Below are 24,856 nucleotides of genomic sequence, written 5' to 3' on the forward strand. Positions count from 1 at the left end.
GGGTACCATAAGTAATCCAGGATTGGGAGATAAAAAAAAAAAAAGTCAACTTTAATTTTTAAGGTAGTTTAAAAAAAAAAAAAAGGAAAAAGAAGGATGAATTGAGTGACGTGCGGAAGCCATCCACTTAATACACACCAGGAAACCATTTCTAACAGGGCATACCCAATCATAGTAACTACACCACAAGTGTGTATTTCCTCTTCATCTCTTCCATATGTATTTTCTTCCTAGGAGGTCCCTAACCTCTCCCCAGGCCTCTACTTCATCTAAGCCCATCCTCTTCCATACCCCCAAGCCCATTATTCCTCCATCCAGACTTCTCATATAAACTTCTGGCCCATCTTTTCAAATGTCTCCTGCATGTTCTCCATTAGCCATGGGGTCCATGAACTAGAACTTGCTAAGCCACAAAATGTTGATCTACTGACCATTATCCCTTACCACTTCAGTGCCAGAGAACTAATCTGCTTCCTCAAGTAGCAATCCACAGGACCTCAGAGTAGCTACACATCTTTTAAATTTATACCTTAATCTGTTGTTGAGATGAATACTGTACTTGCATTACTGTTATAAGATATAAAGAGGAAGCACTATCTACCCATGAATTGATTATATATATATATATATATATATATACATACATACATATGTATGTGTGTGTGTATAAAATTGTGAGATATATATGTATCTTACATTCCAGGGGAGGCCTCAAGTAACAGCTGGCTTCTGCATAAACTGCTTTAAAAAAAAAAAAGATTAAACAGTAATGGTGACAGAAGTCAAAGTGGCTATCTTGGGTGGACATCTTTCAAAATTCAATCAGTTAAGAATTCCATATATCAAACTAATTTTGTCAAGTTATTGGTGGAAGTTCTTCTTTGTACTTTGATTAGAAAGCCAGGGTTACTCACTGGGATGCTCTATAAATAGAGTAGAAAGGTTTTTCTATGGCCATGAGAGATGACTTAATACCTATCTTTGGATCTTCCAGACTAAATCATTTTGGTGTCTGCATTTATAGGGCTTCACTGCTAGAGCAAATCAAAAATAACTACTGTGAGAAAAATCCAGGCTTCATCTGCAGAGACACCTGTTATAGCTACTTCCTCTGATGTCCTCCAAAAGGCAAGAGCTAGGCTTCCCACCAACCACAGGAGAGAGCCAACTGTGCTGTCTCCATGCGTGGTTTTCAAAATTTAGTACAGACTTGAATTTCCTACTACAAGCAAAGTCTGTACCACAGAACAGTACAGTTGGGCTAAGGTCAAGTAAGTCATTGGGTTAAACAAAGCTAAACCTGTTACTTTACTTCTATATTTCTCAATGCAAAGGTGAATTCGTTATGACCTTCCAAAACAAGTGTTTCCAGAGCTGGTCTGTCCTTGGAATCACTTTCTTTTTTTTTTTTAAGAGTATCTTAGACGTATTCTGCAGAACACATTTTAGGCAACAATGACCTTCTTCCATGGAGAAATATCATTTCTATGGCCTTTAATGTTAAGCTTTCAGCCATTAATCAAAGGCACTGGAAGCAATCACATAAAATATCTTCCATCTCTGTTATGAAAAGGACACTAGCCAATGATCACGTCAAGTGTTAACACTGTTTAAGCGTCCTGGACTGCCCAAGTTTGAATCCAGCCCCCATTTCTTGCTAGCTATATGACATGTCCTTCATCCTTGGTGCCATGGAGTCTTTATTTGGGAGACAACTTCTCCTTCACAGGATCATTGTAAGGATTAGATAAGATCTCCTATGTACTTACAACAGTTCTTGTCTATAGCAAGGACATGGTACTTAAATGACAGCTATTTTCTATTTCTGTTACTATTTAGAGCCAGGAAAATGGTGTTGCCTTTGGAAGGTGCATGCTCCTTTCATCCACTTTCAGAGATCAACAAATCATGTTTCCTCTTATCCCAGTGGCTGCAGGGAAGCTGGGACCATATCTGAATCTCAGTTACAGCAACTGTGCTAATCCCTACTATGTTCACTGATTTCTTATTTAGACAGTGGGAGTCTCATCATTATGCTTTTTTTCAAGTCCTTTTTTAGAAAGTGAATACACAGAATCAGTACAGCAAATTGCTCCTTGAATCTCTTTGAATAAGGAGAACCTGATGCCCCTGAACCCAGTTCGTGTTCCCTGTGGATTGACCTTTACCAATCAGTAGATTTTCCTGTGTGTTCTATGTTGTGTAGTCTGGTTTTGAATGATCATTTCCACATTCCCTGATCAAAAAATTTCCCATCATCCAAGTTCTCCTGCCTCCATCCCTCCCTGGCCCCATTCATTCAGTGACTTTGACATTTTCCCATTCCTTCTTCATTCACCTACAACAGCCTTAGCTTAGAACCTGGCCATCTTTCGTGAATTGTTTCCATGATCTTTCTACCCATCTCCATGCCTTTAGCTCCCTCTTCCCCTTCTCCAAAAAACTCCACCATACAACAGCTTACAGGATTAAACCCAAACTACTTAGCAGGACATATAAAGCCCTTTGCACAGTGGTCTCCACCTACCATCCCACTACTCTCTCTTTCTCCTCTTTCATGCTCTGGCCACACATTACTCTCTGCCCCACCAGTCTGGGAGGCTCATCCTCTCCCCTCGCTCAGCCTGGGGAAGTCCTAACCGGTCCTTAGCTTCAACTCCATAGGTGAAGCCGTCTCCAATCCCTCTGGACAGAACTAATCCTTTACCTCTGCACCCCCAGAGCAGTTTAACAATGGGTTATCATGAACTGTTTATGGTTAGTTGCTTGTATTTTTAATGCCTTCTCTTCAATTTTGAGCTCCGTGAAGATAAGAACCAAGGCTTAGTCACCTTTGCAGCACCGGCCCTTGGAAAAAACACAGTACGCATTCACTATCTACTGAATTGAACTGGAATTATATCCTTAGGCCTGGAAAGTAACTAAAGAAAGTCAGTTCTCCTACAGCAAGACGGTTTGGTAATGCAGGCCTACAGGACGATAAGGGTCTTCATGAAGGGACACTGGATTGTAAAAGATTCATCTTTAACCAGGCTGCTCAAGGGGAGGACAGCCATACCTCTACCTTCTGAATATTATCACCAGAAAGGTTCTTTGGTTTCTCTGCTAGTCCTGCAAGACTATCCAATTTCCTGTGCTAAGAATCTAAGCTCACCAGATAATACTGTGATTTTTATTCTGATTTCCAAGATTTCTGTTTTGTGAGATGGAGGACCTGGAATGGAGCGACAACTCCAGTCTTTAAAAAACATACACCCCCCATTTCAACAGATGAAGTATCTGTACGTAAATGCCATGCTGTTCCCCAAAAAGGTTTAAGGCAACATTAATACACTGAGTGTAACAAGACAGTTATAAAGAGAATTAGGATCAAGGGAGAAATAAATTGTCCTTCTGGGTTATCCATCCCCTTCTATGAAGTGGATACGGTGAACTGGTCCCCTCAGGCTTTCATCTGATTAACTCCAGATAAGCTGAAGGAAATTCCCTTACGGGACTGGTTAGTTTGAAACTGAGCCTCTGAATCATGGTGACTCCACCTCCCGGGCCTGAGCAGAGCCAAACTGGCTGACTCCTGTCCACCTTATTAAACTCAATGTGTCTGCCCTTCAGCTTCTCTTCACAAAGCATCTCTTCATGTGGTGGCTTCCCTTGCCGAAACAGATCTTGGGTGTCTGATTTCTGAGGGAAAACTAGCCCCCTTTATCTAAGCTCTGCAGCCCTTTCCTTTGGGGGCATATGTTGCCAAGTGACATGAAGGCCTAGTTTCAGGAAATTCCTCACGGACTACTGCTCTTTCTCCCCCAATCCAACTTCAAAGAAATGGACAGACTGGCTAGGAGAATCCGTGCCCACTGATTACCAGTGAGATCGACAGGACATTTGACCCTCATTCCATCATGCTCCCTACGCCCATTCCAAACCCTCAGTTCTTCATCTACCACAGTCTTCAGAGGTGGCCCTTCTCCCCTTCAGAGCCACGCGTCCTCCTGTGCCCGTAACCACTCTCCCTCCTGCCCCCTCAGGGCCAATGCTCCCATCACCCCCAAGTTCTCCTCCCTTCTTTTTCTGGCATATTCCTCCAGCAGGCAGAAGTTATTAGGGATCTTTAAGTAAAAAGAGAAGACCAGGGTGAACCCCACATGATACTGTATGAAATAATCCCAACAAACACAAATATATTTGCAAAGATTTGCATGTGTAGAGATTACTTATAATAATAAGTAATAATAAGGATACCTAGGAACCCAGCATGGCTGGTAACCTTTGGAGCTGGGAACGCTATAGCCAGAGGAGAAGGTTGGAGGAGGGCTCTTTTTACTCGATGTGCCTTCTGAACCATTTGGATTTCATTTAATGTGTGTGATGGCCTATTTCTAGAAAGGTAATTAAATCGACATCGTAATGTTCAAATCTTCCAGAGTTCCACCGAGCCCAGTTTCCTCCTTCTGCCACACACTGCCGGGGTAGGTAAATTGACTCGCACAGTTTCAACTACTACTTGGGAGTACAGTTTCGCACAGTTTCAACTACTACTACTACTTGGGAGCTGGTGACTCCTAGGTCTAGTATTTCTGGAAGCTTCACAGTTCCACTTCTGACTGTCAGACATTCTTCACCTGCGGGTGTGTCCCCAGGCCCTGAACTTAACTCTCCAACACCCCATTCACCGGCTTCTAGCTACTTGGCCCTTGCAGAAAGAGGTCTATAGACAGTGTAAATATCATAAACTGGTATTTGTTTTACAAATAGAGATGAAGAAGAGACCTGCTTCTCCCCTTCCTGAACTGTCAGTCCACGAGGCAAACAACCATCATCTCGCCACATGCCCTCCAGAACTGGGACTCAGTCCTTCCCTTCCCAGATCTGTGGAACCACCACATCAAGCAACTCTACCTCTGCCCAGAATGCTACTCACATCCAGCCTGTCTCCCCCTTTTCTGTTGCCTGACTTTAGGCCCCAATGATCTCTTGTGAGTTTCCATGATACCTCCCAATTTGAATTCCTTCTTCCAGTACAGTTCTTTTCAAGGTCACCCCTCCGCACAGCTGCTGGAACAATGGATGTTAAGTGTAAATCTAACAGTATTGTCCTGGGCTTCTGCCCAAGTGGCTCCCTGTCCCAAGTGAGGTGGCACCAGGCCCTTCCCCACCACCTTGCCCACTTGCCCAGCCTCATCTGCTCCTACTTCCGGTTTCTTCACAAAAATAACACAGCTCTTTGTGCTTTCCCCCACCGTTCGTTCCCCCTGCCATTCCTGTCCCCCACCCCTGGCACTTTCTGCTCCTCCCTCTGCTTGGAAGGCGCACTCCTGACCTCTTTCAGCTTCCCTTCATCTTGGTTATCTCCTCACCATCACTAGAGACTCACACAAAGGCCTACAGAAGGAATATGAAGTAAAGACCACAGAGACTACGCAAAGAATTGCCAGCCCTGGGCCCAAGGTCATGCTGTCATTTACAATGTCAAGCAACAGTATCATGATTTCCATCGAGTTCAACCCTGTGGCGTAAGTAACCCATCTAGAATTTCTGTGACTAGAACATTTACAATCTGGCGTACACTGAAGAAATGAAAAGAGGCAAGGAAAACTCCAATTCAGACTACACGATGTCCAGTCGCCCAACAACAAGGGCTATGAAAGGTCCCGAATAGGTACTAGGAATGCCCACAGTTCCCCGCTGTCATGTAACAAATCTGCTGACAACTTTAATTCACATCAGACTTCCCAGTGAATCAAGTTAGTATGTACCCTCCTTTTAGACTCTAGAACAATCTAATGAACTTGCTATACAGGCAGCAGGATGACAGTTGGTCTCTCACAAAAGCTACCTTCCTTTTCATTGCTAGGGTCACACCTAAAATTCCTGGGCAAGTCTTACTTCATTTAGACAGTGCAGAGAAAAATATGCTGGAATCTGACGCGACTGATTTCAGTCAGGAGAGCACATGGTTTTGAATCTATGCAAGAAAAAAGCCAACTCTGAGCTTGCAATGCTGAGGACACACAACAGATCCAATTCTCAATATCCAACTGGTCTCCATCCAGTGACGGTGAATCTGAAGGATCTGCAGAGTGAGGGTAAGACATTATGCTAAAGTGAAACATTAAAGACTGTCAAAGTCACTAGTCACCCAAGTTTATGAGACCCTATGCAGACAATTCAGGGTCAGATGTAGCTTTTGCTCAGAGCTTTCACTTTGTTATCTGTAGTGCTAACAGTCAGTGAAGAGAATGCCAATGGGTGAGATATACATGGTCTAGGATTTGAAGGATGGATGTTTAACCTAAATTTATGATAAAGCAATGCTTGGTGCTAATCAAGAAGTCTGGCAGAGGGACGTACTTTGAAAAACAAGCAGAAGAACAGCTTTGAAAAGGCACTGCTTTATAAAATTAGGCTTTAAAAATAATGTTCGTCACAAGTGCATGCGTGAGTCCTACAATTAAAATAGATTCACCTTCATTTCACTCATTCCTTCCATTTACTCAACAAATATTTATTGAACGCTATGACCAACAACTCGGAGAAACGAATCCTCAAGACCGAGTAACACACCCCTGAGACACTTCTACATTGGCCATTCTCTCTTCTCCAACAGGACTGTGGGGAGGTGTGGTGAAGAAGAATGATAGAATTCAAGAACATATCTCATCTCCTCAGGAGTGGGGATCTCCAAGCCTCTTTCCTTGGCTATCTGTAATTTGAGGTTAAGTCCGAACTACAGAATAAAGGAACACAAAATACAGAGAGATATGGAAAACATAAAGGACAATGTCAATTTCAAATATTGATTCCTGGGGCACCTGGGTGGCTCAGTAGGTTAAACATCTGACTCTTGGTTTTGACTCAGTTCATGATCTCAGGGTCATGGGATCAAGCCCCATGTGGGGATCAGCGGGGAGTCTACTTATCCCTCTCTTTCACCCTCTGCCCCTGCCCTGGCTTGTGCCATGCACACACTCGTGCCCTCTCTTGCTCTCTCAAGTAAATAAGTAAGAAATCTTTAAATATCCATTCCCATTTTCTCTAGAAGTATGCTTGTATTAGCCTGATTATATAGCCCAGTTTGACTTAGGAAATACATTCAGCTTGGCAGGTCCTGAGAGAGGGGAGGGCATCTGCTGAGCCCCTGGGTTCTCTCAAAGGAAGGACAGGAAAGGGTGAACAGAAAAGCCCCTTAAGCAACACTCAATTCAGGGATCACGAAGGCAAAGCTACGGCTCTGAAGCTCTTTGAGCCGAACTGTGTGACGAGAGAGGACAGAGCAAAGGAAACCAGACAGTGTACTTTCAGGAGGGGAGCTCTGGAGAGACATTTCTTTAGAATTTGGTGAAAACGTGAAAACGTGGCAAAGTGGAGAGAGGAAGCAAGCAGCTCTTCCTGGCCTTTACTGGAGGGTCAGAAGGACTTACAGAAAGACTTGCATCAACACCAGATCCTTCGTTTCAGAGCTGTTAAGAAGCCCTGGTGTCGATCTTCTTTCTTTGACAAAATAAACCATCCCATTTTGGGGGAATGGTCTTGGATATCTTTAAGGAGAAAGTGGTTATCACTGTACCACAAGCACATGAAGTGGTGTATTCATGTACAGTCCTTAATAATAATGCCTCAGGGCTCCTGGCTGGCTTAGTCAGGGGAGCATGCGACTCTTGACCTCAGGGGCATGTGTTTGAGCCCCACAGTGGGTGTAGAGATTACTTAAATTAAAAAAAAAAAAAACCTTAAAAAAAAGAATAATGTCTCGAGTCAAGGTACATTCCAAGGAATATGTCACAATTCTGTGTAAATTCTGTTTACAAAGAATGACTCTCTTTTATTCTCTGGTACAAGGGTTGGTTATTTTGAGTCAGAAAATCTGGACCAGAAGTTGGTTCTGCCATTGGCTGGTTGTGAAATCTGGGTCAAGCCATTTGAACCTCAGTGAACCAGCATTTCTCTGTCCTTCTTGACACAGCTTTAAGGGAAATTAAATGACCCGAATACATTAAAGTGCTCTGGAAATAATGAAATGATAGATAAATGACAGTTACCAGTACTCTTTACCAACATCCTTTGGTCTGGTTGTCACGGTAAGGAAGCAAAGTGTGCCAACAACACACAAGACCCAACTCTTACCCAATGACATGGAAAGATATGTTGCATAATGGCAACAATCCTATTGTACAAAAATATTTTGTTCTTGGGTAACATCAAATTTGGCTTGTAACGCCAATCCCAATTTTTCTTTTTTTTTTTTTTTTTTGCCTCTGACCCCTAAAGCAACTACAGAGTTATCATAGAGGGATACTAAGGAGGATCCTCAATAAAGGAGGGGGGATGTTTTATCTACCATCACCTTCAAGGCCAGTCTTATTTCAAATAAGGCCAAAAATAATGTTACCATTAAAACCAAAAAAAATGTTCAGTATTACCTCCTAGATGGTATTCGTGGGGCATCCTTGCTGTATTCTTACTTATTTTTTTTTATGTATTTATTTGACAGAGAGAAATCACAAGTAGGCAGAGAGGCAGGCAGAGAGAGAGAGGGAAGCAGGCTCCCTGCTGAGCAGAGAGCCCGACGCGGGACTCGATCCCAGGACCCTGAGATCATGACCCGAGCTGAAGGCAGCGGCTTAACCCACTGAGCCACCCAGGCGCCCGTTGCTGTATTCTTAAAGTTAGGTTTTTACCGAACATTTCCTGATTGCCCCCTAAGTATTCACACGGTACTAGGTACTCCAGGGGACCATTTGCCCCAAAAGCATTCACTGTTTTTGTTAGACTGAGGAAATGGGAATAACAAATAAAAAGGGAAACCATTAGAGAGTTCTCTGAGAAAGGTTCACATGACCCAGGGAACACAGGCAAAAGATCGATTTACTTCCAAATGTCGGGATCTAACAGTGCTCTATGGAGAAGAATTATTCTGAGGAAGGTCACAGTTATGGAAGGAATGGCTGAGAAGCAAGCCTGAGCTTCAGAAAGTAGATGAGAGCAGGATGTATTCAGAAACAGCTGCTGCAGCAGCGTGGCTGAAACACAGGTACAAAGGAAGATAATGTTGTAAGAGGAAGTCAAGAGAAAATTCTGGAAGGTTTTAAGTGCTCAGCTGAAAAGCTTGATTTTCTCTTTTTTCTAGATGCAGAAATGCAATGAAGTTAGAATGCCACGAAGGGTCTTGGTTCTGGAAATATATACAATTCAAGCCAGTATGGAGGATTTACTGGAGGGGTGAGAAAGAGAATAAAGAGAAGCCATCTGTATAAGGAACATGGCCACAGGTCAGGGGTTTTAAGAGCGGGACAGAGAGCAGTGGTGGCACAAAGCAATGGATGAATGGAAGTTTGCTTTTTCATTCTGATGTGACATGTTGCCCCAGGGCACCAGTTCTCAGGCACACTGCACTCTCTAGATTCACAGGTCTTGGTGCCTTGGGCTAAACCGAAGAGACAAAGGTTCTCAACTCCCACAAATTTTGAGCAACTGCTTCTTTAGAGACTTGCCTGGTAGCATTTGTCTAAAGAAGGTACGGTGAGTCACAAGTGGTCATATGGAAAAGCCTTTCTTAACCAAGAGGCCTGTGATATAATAATACATGTGACACAAAAGCCGATGTCCAATGATTTCTATGATCCTGACACCACACAGTAGCCCCGATTTTTACATCTGTGTCCTCTCTGCCGTCATTGTGCATCTTCTCCAGGCTTTTCACTTCTACGGTTTCTATTTTTCCGCGAACATCTTTCGGAGATGATGACTGACAACGGGAGTTGTCTCACTAATGTGCTATGATGGCGAGCATAAATGATGTCCATGTTTGAGGATGGAAAATAAGATGCATGAATTCGTTCCCAGATCAGACCAAGCCAATGAACCTACTTTCTTAAATGCTTTGAGGCAGATAATACAGCCAAATATATGTACAAATCATATAATCATGAAATTAAAGGACTTGCTTTGTTCTTAAATTCTATTCTCAAATATAAAAGCAAAGCCTCTGAAACACATGCAACAAATCAATCACCACCATTAGCATTAATTCCTCTCACCCCTAAATTAGGACTTCATTTTCTTCTTTCAGGTAACAAAAAAGGAGAGAGAGAGAATCTGTAAATGGAGCTAAACAGATTATTGTGGAAAACAATTAGACACAGAATGACTCTAAGTGAAGATTCCTGGCGCTTTTCTATGTGTGCACGTGTATGCACTCTGCATACCAATGACAAAGCTAGAAAGAAAACTCACCTGTTTTCTTCCTCAAGATCTGCTAGGATTCTCTCTAGCTCCCCTCTTTCCTCACTCTCTAAGGAAATCAAGATCTGGGCAGGACTACGAGGCTGGCTCAGGGGGGAGTCCTGGTTCAAACTTTGGCAGTAATGCTGGATTAACAAATGTTCATCATCTCTGGAAAATAAAATCAAAGGTTTTGGTTTTTTCCCCCCTTATTTTGCTCTGGGGGTCAGGGACTCGGGTGTGTATTTTAAAATAGAAACATTTGCTCTTAACCATTAATTAGACCCTTTTTCCTGTTTCTGAAGACATTTTGATATTTTGAGGTTGTGATCTATGATCTTATTGGTGACAATTTAAAGTATTTCTTGCTCAGATTTTCAAATGAATTTGATTGGCCTATTTACATGGGTAAATGAGTAGCAGAACTATGGAAATACTGGGACTCTATGTTGACCATTAAACCAATAGTTAGCAGATATTAAAAGACATAACAATGGCTCTATAATGTTTATGCTACCAAGCCTGTCAAGATAACCTGTTTCACTAAACCCATGCTCTTATTAATAATGACCAGGTAAAAAAAAGACTTACAACCTTTATAATAATGAATATTTTCTTCAGGGGAGGACAAAGTGACCACAAAGTGTTGGTTTGCTAAGCGAGTTTGAACTTACAAAAGCCATTGAGGCAAGATGGTAACAATAATGAAACTGGAGACAATTGATGGTTTCATTCAATGATTGTTCAGAGAGAACAACAAAAACTGGAAGGAAAAAAAAAAAGCCACTGGGATGACTAATTAAAAGAAGACTGAATAACTCATTCTTTAGAATAGTTTTAAGGACTAATCTTCAGGAACAAAGAAGCAAAGGGTTTACATTTGGGGAGGCAGCTGCAATGTTTCCTTAAAACTAGAAACACTCTAATACACAGGAGAAATTATTTTCTAAATGTATTGCCCCTAGCTCCTTAGAAGCCTGTGTACATCTAAGTTTTAAGAACTTCATTCTGTTCTTAATGAGAGGCTAAAACTCTTTGTTTCTCGTTAGATAGGAGCAGGATGGTATGTTAATAGTCTCCTAAGTCTTCTGAGTTGAAAAACAGTACAGGTATTTAGGGGAAAAAATCCTCCTGACGTAAATGATTTTGGTCTGTCAAGCCAGGTAACTGGTCGAGAAGTGAGAAGTTGTCTAAAAGTAATTATCGGGTGTTAAAAACCAACATTTAAGTGAAGTCAACCAATTCCCCAAACATCTTCCCCAGATCTGCCCCTAAAATGTAATGGTTTTAGCATCTAACATGGAGTCAAAATGGATTTTAGGTCCTCAGAATGAGCTAAAGCTAAATTTCATTTAACAATTGTAAAAAGATGTTTTACTACTTATTATCCCTCTTCCCAAATTCTGAAATTTTATTGCAAGAACTTGCTGTGGCTAATTACAACAGAGCTTTAATTAAATTTCTCTTACTGTTCTCTCAGGCGGGCAATAAATGGCAGCCATTATTATACAGATACAACTTAAAATAATTTGAATGTGCTAGAGCTTCTAATCACCAAAACTGGTGACACAAAGAAGCAAATCATTCAGGTTGTTTCCATTTGGTTGATTCTTTGGCCGCATATTTTCCTGTCCAAGTATTTTATATACTAATCCTACTAATACTTATCCTCCTAACTGAGGAAGAGAATGTGTCACAATTACTTCTGTTTGGGGAAAAGGTTGTTTTTGGTTTAAGTGACTCAGTCATATACAAATGACTGTCAACTTGATTCAACATTCACCTTTGCAGGTGATCACCTTTATCTGCCGGGATGATTTGTTCTCATGTCCTCCATGACATGCCATTCAGATGCTATTTCCCTCAGCCTAATCCTTACAGAAGTTCTTGCCTCACTGTGTGTGACGCTGGGCTGCCACACTGAGACATAGTGAACTGACCACTCATTCTTCCCTTTGCCCAGATTCTCCATGACAAAGTGGTGAGACATCCGTAACTTAGCAAAGTAGAGATACTCCTGTGCTTTGACTAGAATTTTTTTCCCTCTCTCTCTGAAGTTATCTATTTGTTTAGTAGGATAAGCTTCTTCATCAGTTCCCTCCACCTCAGGCCCTGGGTTCATGGCACTGTTCCTCTGCATTCCTCATGGTGAACACTTCCCCAACTCGGTAAGGAAGCCACTGTTTCCCTGTTACCATTTCTAGCATCCTGCTTTCTCTTTCCTTCCACTTGACAGGCCTGGCTTATCATCCCACTGAACAACTTCAACCTAAATTTGTACCCTGTCTTCTGAAATCCTTCACCAGACTGCCTCACCTGATTTAGCTAACAATGATGCTAAATCACAGAAATTTACTGCTTTGGATCTGTGAAGGAAAAGGCCCAACTAAACTACCAGATGGGAATACCAGTGCAAACATACTAAGGTTATATGTCTGCTTCCTGAGTGGAGAAAATACTACTTAGCCATCACTTTAAAAAATTAATATCCAATCCCTTTAAATATCTGGCAGGTTTGGTCAAAGATTCACCATTTTGTATAATTTCATTATTTGAGCCTATGCAACTTGGTATTAAATAAGGCCCACTGTTTTTGCTACTCTGGAATACCAGTCATGCCACATTTTGGATGAGCTCATTCCGTGTCAGGTGGTTAAGAGTCAAAGACAAAAAAGTCAATGAATGGCTCCTTGAAAGATCAAGTGAGTCTAATGCTAATTCCTATCTTCTGCCCTACCCTACCTCTACAGCCCTCAAAGCAATTTCATCGTCAGGAACATTTTGTAAAAAGAGACAGGATACTTACATGCTCTCATTAGGAGAGATGCTATCATTTAGATAAGATCCATTGCTGTTTTCCATTTCTGCTAGCCTGATAAAAAACGTAAAAGCTCATTAAAACTTATGTGATTTCTTAGAATCTATTCAAGACCTAATCGAACATTCCTGAAAACTAAAGGATAAATCATGGCAAGAAGAGAAAGGAATCCTTCAAATTAGAGAATGTGTGTGTTGCCCTAACCATCTGAGGCAGTGAGTAGCGGATGAGAACTAGTTTAGTAGCTTTACATTTACGCTCTAAATTAGAAGGGAAGTTGTATTTGGTTCTTCTTCTTCTTCTTCTTCTTCTTCTTCTTCTTCTTCTTCTTCTTCTTCTTCACAGATTGATCTTGCTTTCACTGAGAACAGGCCTTTGTTTTTACAAGAAAAGCTTCCCTAACAACAAATACACTCTGTTCCTTCACTACCCCCTCCCCTTTTAAGACAATTAAAGTTCCATCACAAACAAAATCTCAACACCACATCTTCTTCATCAAATCTTCAACTTCATCAAAAATCACATCATCTTCTTTCAAAAACCAATCTTTCTTCAATCACAAATCTTACAAAAATCTTTCAACACACAACATTCTCACCATCTTTCCCCTGATGACAGACTTACAGAGCTAGTTAATGCTTCCCACTGTGGACAAACACCGTTTAGCAGTTAGACTACTGATAAAGGATGGACTCAGAGTAAGCTCTCTGAATAGTCTGCCACCAATTTTTACCTTCAAAAACCTCCTTCCCCTCAGACAATAATAAAATCTTCTTACCACTTAAAAAATAAAGAAGTTAACCAAACTCTTACAGACTTATTTAACAAGCATAAGACAGCTTACAATTTTTAGGCATAAAAATTCTCTGAAACACAAAGAAGGTGGAACCAAAAGTTGCGCGGATTAGGAAAATTAATTATTCTCTTCTTTACAGCATATGATGTTAAATAAGCACGCGAATGGAAAGCCAATGCTTTCATATGCTCTAGAGAACGTAGTATCATTTCTTCACCCGTGGATGGCTGGTCTAGCAGTTTTTCTAAGAAGGTGAGATGATTTCTAAGCCAAGTCTTTAAACGTGCTCCGTATGCAAAACATAGCAAAGCTATCAGAAATGTTTAAAGGCCAGGGTGAGGGGAGATTGTTCTGGACTAATGCTCTTACTGCCCAAAACAGCATGCAGTGGAATGGCATGCAAGTTAGAGGGCAAGTGGATTAGTAGAAATCAGACAAGATTGGGGGGAAAAAAAGAAAAGGTTTGTTTCAAATGATTATAGGTTAGCTTTCCTTGGTTAGTTATTTCAATCAATATTTGCCTGGCATTCAACTAGTCTCATACCTGCTAGCATAATGTTCAATGCGTGAATGAGTATCATCGTGTGAAAGCTGAGGGGACGAGGCGGGCCTATAAGGCAGAAAATGTGATTAGTCACAGATACCATCCGTTAATGGAGAAAAAAACCCCCACCACACAGTCATGTTATATACATGGCCTAAAATGCTTTTGTTCTAATGCTCTGGATAATGTACACATTTGGCTGTTCCTGTATCTTAGCTATATCATCAAGTATTTTAAATCCAACTTTGAGAGATAATTTTTCATACTTTTTTTTCCCCCAAAGCCATCAAAAGAGATCAAAATCTTCTCTAGAACGTTTCAATTATAGAAAAGGTTGGGGGAGATGATCTCTTTGTGACATTTTTCCTCCTACCTTGTCATGTCTCACATCCTATAGTTCTGAGACTGTGTTGGCACTAGGTGGTTCAAGATTTTAAGTGGTTTATCCCCCACACCATTTACTAGCCGTTTTCTTATTGAATGGAAGCTGTACATTTGCTTGGTACATTTATAGTCAACAATCTTAGTTCCCAGGAGGCCAGACCAGGACCTGTTAAGATTCCACACACTGAGATGTCTCAGTCTGTGCCGTTTTGTAAGGAAGCAAAATATCCACCGATTTAGTACGATTTAGTAGCAGGACCATACTGCTACTTCATAAAATAGAACTGAATGACCCACAATGATACTGTGATGTTCTTAAAGAAGAATGGCTAAATCCAATAAAATGTCACAATATCTGAATTATTTATCATCAGGGATACTGTGTGCTAACGTACAGAGAAGAAAACCAGAGGGGAGCGTTAGCATGAAAAGTCTATATACTTTTAGGATGTAAAACCCTACCTTTTTTTTTTAAGCTCCAGAGACTAAGTTGTTTGGTCAGGTTAATATCCCCCCACACACACCCTTTTGTATCTGATCTATTAATTACCCTTGAAGTTTTTATTGTATCTTTTGGATTAACCTTAGGGAAAAAAAATCCATCTGTTCTGAAAACCAGTTTGGACTTGTGCTTTTTGGTCATAACTGGATTGGGCAAAAATTCTCTTCCATTTCTGTCCTGACACAGAAAGCCTTTAGGTAAAGGCACAGATCCAAAAGTCCACAGTACTGTATTCAGTGAGGACTGGTTTAGCCCAACATCCAAACAGCATTAATAGACGTGGTCAAAACATTAAGAACACATCTGCTTTTACTTATATGGGGGGAAAAAACCCCACGTAGTTACTACCTAGGCTTACCTAGGAAGTGTGCTAGAAATTCCTACTTCTTAAAGAAGACACACAATCCTAACATGATTACAACACAGTATAGAAAACAACTAGGGAACTGAGGTCTTCCCTGAGAGATAAATGTCTTATTTACGAAACCAGTGTTGTCTAGGTCAAGTGTCACTCTAACCCAATTTGTAATGAACTACAAAGACCTTTAAGCTGTCAGGAGGAAAACAGGGATGGCCACTGAATTTACTAGGCAGATCCAGAGATTTCCATGTGAATCTTCACTCTAGTCTGGCAGAGTTCACCTCATTTCTTAGAACCACGGCATAGTGCATTATTAGAAAAATGCTATGGTTTTTTTTTTAAATATTCATTGCAGGTCAAGGTCATTTTGTTCTTGGAGTATTTGGTTTATAAACGCTGTCTTCTGGAACAAACCAGTTTTCATTTACATACTTCTTTCTTTTTCTCATTTATATACTTCTCATACGCTAAACGCCCACCAGGAAGAAAATGTGTGTTTTCCCTGCTAATGGCTGCCACCTTGGTAGTGTATAGAAGAAAGACAACCTGAGACCTTTGAGCATAACTCTACCAAGAAAACTAGGCATGTAAATCCAAAACACTTTGGTAAAATCTTATACAGAAAATATTATGCAGCTCTTTAATTCTTAGCCTTGAGGCTAATTCCATGTGATTTTTCTTATTAATGTACGTAGCACCTAACACAGCATGCCTGAGCACAAGAACTCCTAAAACCAGAAATTAAAAAAAAAAGAAGAAGAAGTATACTAACAGAGGTACCTATTAAAACCAGAAAATGAGCCAAAAGGGAGCACTATTCAGAGAAGGATCATTTCAAAAACCAAGAATAAGTAGAAAACCACTTAGTCCAGAAACAAAACTAAATGTGAAGCCTTCTGAAACACTTTTCCAAAAGATGGTAAGAGCACTGCTCTCCCTTTCTACTTCCTACACACGAAAAGATATACCCAGAAGGATGAGCCCTGTTATTATTAATGGCCAATTATGTCCCCACCTACCACCGGTTTCTCTTTTGTGAAAACTCCATTAATAAGTTTTCATCCGTTTAAGGTTTCCATGCAGACTAGCTCGAAGGATACTGTTCGTCTGATTTGTGGGCAAACCATAGAAAAGGTTCAGGCTAGATTTAGTTTTTAAAATAATAGGACAAATACAGGTAAATAAGGGTTTCTGCTAAGAAAAAAACCAAAGATCTGTATGTCAGTCAAGGTTCTAATTCTGTGATCCACATAAGAATCTGTTAACATCAGAGGGAACCCTTGCAAAATTAAGCCACCTCAGGACCTGGTGCTTCTATCTAAACAGGAGAGCTCTGCAATAAATTTTATAAATTACTCAAAAGCCCCTGAACAAAGACTTTAATAAAAATGCAGGCATTAAAGAAAAGGGACTCTTGTTTGCTGGGTCTGGTTTTCTTCCTCAAAAGGATAATTTCCCACTATTTCTGAATAATCAGACTTTTTTTAAAAAAAGGCAAAGTGATTTTTTGTTTTAGTTTTTAGAGGAAGATATTTTAACAAAGGATGTTATTAACTTGAAAGCTCTTCTAAGTTGAAGGCAAACACCCTGTACTTAAAATAAGTGACATTACATTTTCTAACAACAGGGCAATAACCAGGTTAAATGCCTAAAACTGTTCATGCCACTGGATTAGCATCATGGTACGTCTGTGATTTTACAGAAACTAGAGAAATCTTATTTCTTTGACTTAGGAAAGCTACAATATGTGCTGAAAATAAAAATAATCAGGCAGTGGTATTTAAAAAGGAAAAAATGGGGGGGATATGAAATGAAGGAGTCCAGCTCATGGTGGTAATTAAATATTTATTTAAAGAATAAAGAATATGCATAAAGAGCCTATTAAAAACATAAGTGACATTAAAATCACTTGTCATGTTTTTTTCCTCATTAGTTCATGTTTTCAGTAAATGTTTTTTTTTTTTCCCCATTCAAGGAACCATTAGTCTTTGCTTATTATTTTGCGTTACCTCTATCCATGCATTTTTAAAGTCATTCTGTAGCATATTTGCCTTTTGGATATTTCGACTGGCTAAAACTTATTCTAACACAGAATAAATCCATTCACTTAGTGAGGATTTCAGTCTATCAGTTTGTTTTAAAGTTTCTCATTTAGAAAAGGTTTAAACTTCGCTAAATAAATAAAACTACCCAGGTTAGGGAAAACAATTACCCTCGAATAGAAAAAAACAAAAAATAAAACAAAACCAAAAAAACCCCAGAACTGAATCTAAATAACTCCCTTTGATGAGTAAAAATATCAGGTACAGGTACCATATCTTAAAATTAAGGGGCACAATAATGCAGCTTTAACAAAGAGAGGGATGCCTTATATTCCTTTTAGGCCAATAAAGACTTAAAATAAACCTCAATTAATAACTTGCATTTATCACTATAGGATTTTTAAAAAAGGATATACTTTAAATTAAATTACATGGTAGAATAAAAGAGACCCAATAAAAATAAATTGAGTTCTTCTAAATTGGTCATTTCCCTCTCTACAGAATAGAGCTGTCTGACTTTAAATAAATATTTTAATAAAGTATGTACGCTCTGAAATAACAAAACTTTGTTATAAAAACTCCACACAATGTAACTTTAAAAAAAATGCATGTTTTGTTTGCTAATATATAAATCACAGACTCCCCAGAGTTTTCTAATAACATTATAAACTCTAAGATAAACCAATTATCTGCTGGTATCTAATATTAGTATTATTAATATACACCAATAGTGTATAGTACACTTTCCTTCCAGTGTAAATGTGTAACTAGTTATGAGCTGAATATTTAGTTCCGAGAGGAGAGCAAAGTTAGTTTAGTTCAAAATTGAGAAACTCGTGTGTGTGTAGATTAGTCCGGTAGCATGATAAAAAGTACACACGCCTGACTAAAATTATTCCATCAAACTCCACATCACACTGTAAAACAAATCCAGCTGATTTCTAATGGTCCACTTGTAACAGGCCCTAAAGAACAAACCATTATCCTTTCGAAGGTCCTAAAGTACTGAATCTCAAAAAATATGACTCAAGAATGTTATTATGCAATCAGAGGAGCTTATCACGGAAGAATATGTAAACCCATCTTTCAGGAATAGAACTAACAACCCATTTGTTTCTGTGATGACTGATTCCAAGTCAGGATGTCTGCTGGTTAAAACCTGACCAGGTGGGGACCCGGAAACCTCACTCTGATTCTCCTGATCTGTGGTAGATGGCACTCTCAACGTCTTAACCGCGGGAAGAGAAACGATGACATGAAGGAAGGGAAATTAATGTGTCCCTCAAAGAAAACGAAACCAAAAGAACAAAAAATTGTCAAATCAAGCAAGCAAATGTGGCAGTGGTAGCAGCCCCCTTCAGCAGAAGTACTCACGCAGAATCTACCGGCCAGAAGTTGATCAGAGTAACAGGACTGCAAAACAAAAAATGAGGTGGTGAAGAGAGACACAGGCAAACTCAGCCACTAAATAAATAAATAAATAAATAAATAAATAAATGTCAATTAATTAAAAAAAAATACTGAGAGGTCAAAATAAATAGAAACTAACCAATTAAGTATGAACCATGGAAAGCGACAGCCAAACAAAGGTGGAGAGTGAGGTGACAGAAAAACAAGTGTGCCACTGCCATCCGTTATGGAAAACACGAGAAGGTTGCAGAGAGTTGGAGGTATCATCATTTTGATCAAGAGAATCATTGCTACTTACTGTGAAGAAATTTCCTGTGAATGTCTTTTCTTTCAAGGAGATAAAAGCGACTAGGTATGACCACACAGATACAGAAAGACACACGCCTAGTGATTTGTGAGGGAGGAAAACCGAAATGAAAGACTGGAATCACTCATTTGTAAACAGTCCCATATTTCTTCTAAGGGAATTAGTAGCTGTCATGGAGTTTCTTTCCCTGCAAGATCAGGTTTCACTTTTGGAACAGGTAATTGTCACGGGACAACTAACGTGGGAAAATGGCAATTGACCGTCAGCTTATTTTTCTCTTTTCGGCTAAAGGAAGTCTAAAGAAAGAAATAGGAGAGACTGTTTGCACTTGGGAGTGAAGGTGGGTGTTCAGCTGAGAGGAGCTTAAATATATGTCAAATGAGAGAACTGTTTGCGCTTGCCACTACTCACGTTTCCATGTTGTCCCCCTCTAAGACCGTCTGCACTGGCAGGTAGCCCATTCGGGGATGCTTCGCAAAATACCTTTTGGTTCGAAATTTGTTTTTTAGTACCTTGGCAAAGTCACGAACATCTTCTCCCGATGTAGTCTGAAAGGGAAAGTGCACTGAGCTCAGACCCGTAAGGGTACGATTCTCAGGGTAAAAGACCACTCCAGCATTCTGCCTCAGCGCACTTGTTCCCTAACTGCAGAGACAGTGGGGGTCAAGAGCTAAGTCTATGGACAAAACCTGGGGCCAGGCCTAGCAGTTGCTAGCAGGGCTCACTTAGGCAAGTTATGAACCTCTCCAAGGCTTCCACCACCTGTAAAGTGGTGGCAGTAATACCTCAACAAGTTGTTAGGGCGAAAAAGTGAAGTGCAGGAACTACAAGGGCTCCTCGATCAAAGGGAGTTTGTAGCAGTCTTAGTAGTGACCTGAAGTTTGACCACACCTTAAGGTATTTTACAGAAATGATTCTGTCCACAGTGATGTCCCGTTTCACGCACTGAGTGTCATTCTATCTGGTGCGTGGCTCATTCTCCATCACCGAATGCCTTTGCAAGAGGATTCCAAGTGAGAAAGACAGTGAAAGACCTGGGCCATCGTTCTGATGCAGGAGAGAGAAAGAAGAGAGTAGAAGCTTCTCGAGTGCGTGGCATCCACCTGCCGATACTGCTACCACGCAGGGGGGATTTATGAAGTCAGAGGCGGGGCCCGCGCTCCTGCCCTTCCAGTAAGCTCCTAGATCACCCCAATGCCACGGAACAGGCAGCGAATACACGATACACGTGGTGGTTACACCCACGTGTGTCTGAGCACTGAGTCTATGTCCTGTCCAGGTCATCAGCGATTCTTCCCAAGTTCTAAGAGCCACTGAGCACCTCCCCAAAACAAGATCTTGAGAGAAAGCTGCACCTTTAATTATAGAACGTTAGGCAAATTATGTAACTTCAAGACCTCAGAGCCCTCATCTGTAAGAACGGGATAATAATAATACCTACTTCACAGAGTAGTTTAAAAGGCAAAGGCACAGGTATATACATATGTATGTATACATACATACACAAAAGAGTCACAAAAAGATGTAAAAATAGAAGGCAAATTCCTAGCATCAGTTAAGCAAGACTGACTGAAAGCCGTGGGTCAGAGATTCAGAGGAACCCCACAGCACCCCTACCCCAACACCCAGCAGGCCCCATGGCCACACAACTGCTAGGGCTGTGCCAGATCAGGGTGAAAATGGCTTCCCGGCACCACCCCACGCACTAGGGATCAAGTCAAGCTAGAGGCCACAATGAGGAGTCCCTTTAGCCGGGGAACATCCAGGGAACTTAGAAATCCCAGCATCGCACATCATCTGCAATAGTGGACAGAAGTGAGGCTCCTTCCCGGTGAGCGAGCTCTCGCGGGGACGCATCTGACTTACCGGCGTGCAGTATTCCACCATGGGGTAGTGCATTTTATGGCCTTTTGCAACTCGACCAGAAAAAAAGCAACTTTGGCAGATGTCATAGTTAAAGTGCTTTAGACTCCTGTACCTGGTGAAAAACAAAAACACACACATATGTATTTCTTCAACTCAAACTCCCCAGTAAACTTCTTTGATAAACCTTCTTCCACACTGCCTTAATTCGGGAAACGGAATGCAGTGCTCATTAATCCCACAGGTAAGTGATTAACGTCCTCCATCTACATATCTCTGCTGCTTCTCCTACAGAATCAAAACATTTTGGCAGGAAGATCATCCTATAAACATATGGAAGAGGAAAGAAAATTTCAGCTCTCATTTAAGCTCCACGAGGAACCCTTTCAGATTAAGTAGGAAGATACTGGCAACCTTCCAGTCTTTTGAAGACCAAACAGAAGATGCTGAAAGATCTTCCAGGAGAGAGAGAGAGAGAGAGAGAGAGAGACGGATGTGCTGCAGACCCCCTACCCATTCTGGGGACAAACATTTTCCTGAAGCAATTATTTTCAAAACAATTTATCAAGAGGAAGCAATTTCATTAAATAAAGGCAAATGGAATTTAGTATTAATATCACTGAAAATTCATCTTCCTTTAATCACATTTTCTGATTGACTGGCATGATTCACCTTGAGGTAGTTACTTGGATGATCTCTTTTATGTCTCCCTCTTCAGAACCGCCTCGCCCCCCCCACTGCCACCACGTTACCCGCAAACGATAAGTGAAGCCCCAAGAAAAGACAAACCGAAGCTGGATGAAAGCAGCTGTAATCTCTAAGTACATACGCCCCCACTCTCAGTATACGCTATTATTTCCTATTCTCCCTGCCTTTTGCTTTCTTAGATAACAACACTAGCCAATTCAAATAAACATATTCCTTCTGCCACATATGGGGATGTGGGGGCAAAGCTACCTTTTTTAGATCCCAACCATCTTCTGAGAGGGGGAGGAGGAAAGAGAAGTGCCGCTTCCCGAAATAATCTAATTCGATAAGGGCGAAAGAATTAAAGGCAGCACCACTCTCAGATCTTCCAAAGCACTCCCCTTTTCTATGTTGTGAAGACTCCCCCTGCACATAAATCTCACTCGCTGACCAGGAGAGTTGAGAGAAGAAAGGTAAGTGCTGGAACACAGTCCTCTGTGGGTTCCCCTCCCTTTCTCCCCTGGCATCCTTCGTAACTGCCAGAAACCAGGAAGGCAGGCAAACTGTGTCCTTAGCGAGCACCGTCTACTCAGGGTTGTCGATCTAGCCTTTAGAACCCTCTAAGGGTTTCTGCAAAAACTTCTTGGTCAACAACATGAAGTATGGAAGGATAGGAACACCAGGGGGAGAAAGAAGAAGGAATAAAAAGCACATGAATGGCATGAAGTAGATATTTGGAAACAGAGAAATAAAGCAAGTGTGAGCAGAACTAAAGAGTATTTACTCAGCTGTTAAGTGGGTTCTGCACAGGCACAGGCCATACAAATAGTTCACAACTACACGGCTAAGTCATTGCTGGGGAAACCCGGATGTTGAGCCAGATGTTGAAATACCTCATCATTTCAAAATCTGGATTTGGGATTCTTGTTCAGCAAGATTAATTTATCTAACAATATCCCCTCTCCCGCAAACAGGTCAACGAGGCTGAAGATTTAAGAGCCAACTGTTTTCCCTGGCATTTTTAAGAATATCAGAATAATCATCTGCTATGTGTCCTAGCTCTTTCACTTTTAAATTTATAAAGAACCTTTCCCTTTTTTAGCTGCTTTGTGAAATTTTCATTTACTTGCATACTTTATATTCCCTCAGAAGTTCATTAGGATACTATGCAAAGAGTATAATCAGATTCGCAGATAAAGAAGCACGTCCTGGGTTGCTTGAAACATTTCTTGTGAGTTCAGGGAACAAAAGTGGTACAAAACGAGTAAGAAACTGAGCTACCATGACAGGTCTCCCCAAACAGAATCATCTCTTAGTCTTAGAACCGATTCCCAGAGCATTTCTATAAACAGGACAAAAAAGAAAAGAAAAGAAAAAAAAACATGAAAAAAAAAAAAAAACCAAAGAGATGGTTCCCACCATATGGCCCCAGGAAGGAGGCAGCACGGTGACTGGGCATTCCCCTGCGGGACAGGCACTGCCGAGGACGCAGGCGGTCAGTCGATCCTGTTCAATGGCACATGTGGCTCTGCAGAGCCCCACAACGAAGGTGCAGAGGGGCCGCCTACCTAATGAATCAGAGCCGTCCAACTAGCCTGGGAACCAGGGCAGTCACTTGGGAAAGGAACAAACTGATGGCAACTGGCTCAGGAGATGCAAGGTCAAGTCCGAAAAAGGTGAGAGACTCGAAGAAAAAAAAAAAAAACAACGCCATCTGGGGGGTTCTGGATACCTGAATCCGATGATGGGACACTCCTTGCAGATGTTGCACTTGGCCTGGTGCTTGGCAGTCTCCGCGGCAGCCACCCGGTGCAGGACGGGCAGCCACACCATGGACTGGGGCTCCAGTCGCATCCAGTCTAGAAAGAGCGCCGCTTCGATCTCAGGTTTATTATTAGCCTGTGTGGATGGGAGGAAACATGGGGGGGAGGGGGGGGCAAGGGACAAGAAGAGAAAGAAGGGGAGAAAGGAAAGGAGAGGCAGACATCAGTACAGACCAGACATCATGAAATTCACAACGGTAGTGGTGCCATGAGACCCACTTTTCACAGTCTGTTTCTGCCAATGTCCCCCTCGCGGCCACACGAGCCACCTACCCCCTAAGGCTAGACTAAGGGTACACTGCCGTTACTCTGTTCAGCTGCTAGATGACAAGAAAACAAAGCAAAACCAACACATGAGAATGGCGAGCCGAATACTCACCTGTGCCTCAATACTCCCTTCTGCTCCATGTTGGAACAGATATGTAAGAGTGAGCCAGAAGGAAAACATGGAGTGTTTATCGATAACATTTCAAAGGAGGTTAGGGAAAAACCAACTCAGGAGTTACTGATTCCTTGTTTTTTTCCTGGAGAACCTGTGTCTCAGTGTTTCACGGAATCATAATAAGATGCTTTCAAAAATACTGGGTCCTGGAGCTTTGTTTTACAGATGAGAAAACTGAGACACAGGTGAGGGAAGGAGCTTTTCAAAGGCCACTCCTAGAGCCCAAGTCTCCTGGTCTAGGGTTTTCATGGTGGCCCACTGCTGCTCGTCTGTCTCTATTTCTCTGCCTCTCAAAGGCTAAACTGAATCAAGACCATTCTTCCCCAACAGTACCATGATTTTAGAAAACTCAAAATATATTTACCCATCATCTATGGATTGAAACAGTCATGCATTTTAATTACATATTTGTTAATCCTACAAGATGGCATTTTAATTTTTTTGTGTTGTCAGACTGACCAATATATTGGCCACTTTTATTTTTTTCTTTGCTTCTTTCATCTCATATTTTCCATCTGGGATCCCTTCGGCCTAAGTATATCCTTTAAAATGTTCTTGTAAGGGTCTTGTTGGAGGAGAATTTCTAAGGTTTTGTTTGGTCTCAAAAATCTCTCTCTTTTTAAAATTCATATTCTTGATAGCTCTCCTCATTGGGTATA

At 41.1% G+C, this 24,856-nt stretch overlaps 1 protein-coding gene across 9 annotated transcripts in view; it reads right to left on the minus strand.

Moving 5' to 3' along the window:
* DMD (dystrophin) overlaps positions 1-24,856 on the minus strand; it is a 2,119,021-nt gene that overhangs the window by 46,705 nt on the left and 2,047,460 nt on the right. For 6 of the 9 annotated variants that reach the window (XM_045089434.1, XM_045089436.1, XM_045089437.1 and 3 more), the window contains 7 exons: positions 23,665-23,831; positions 21,249-21,360; positions 19,794-19,930; positions 19,040-19,078; positions 14,377-14,442; positions 13,025-13,090; positions 10,231-10,389 (listed from right to left, as the gene is read on the minus strand). In XM_045089434.1, coding sequence (XP_044945369.1) covers positions 10,231-10,389; positions 13,025-13,090; positions 14,377-14,442; positions 19,040-19,078; positions 19,794-19,930; positions 21,249-21,360; positions 23,665-23,831 — 746 coding nt within the window. The remainder of the gene's footprint in view (positions 1-10,230; positions 10,390-13,024; positions 13,091-14,376; positions 14,443-19,039; positions 19,079-19,793; positions 19,931-21,248; positions 21,361-23,664; positions 23,832-24,856) is intronic. The other 3 variants (XM_045089435.1, XM_045089439.1, XM_045089441.1) reach the window with 1 other exon arrangement.

This window comes from Mustela putorius, unplaced genomic scaffold (assembly GCF_011764305.1).
Source record: "Mustela putorius furo isolate JIRA1106 unplaced genomic scaffold, ASM1176430v1.1 tig00003836_pilon_pilon_pilon, whole genome shotgun sequence".
Taxonomy (NCBI): domain Eukaryota; kingdom Metazoa; phylum Chordata; class Mammalia; order Carnivora; family Mustelidae; genus Mustela; species Mustela putorius.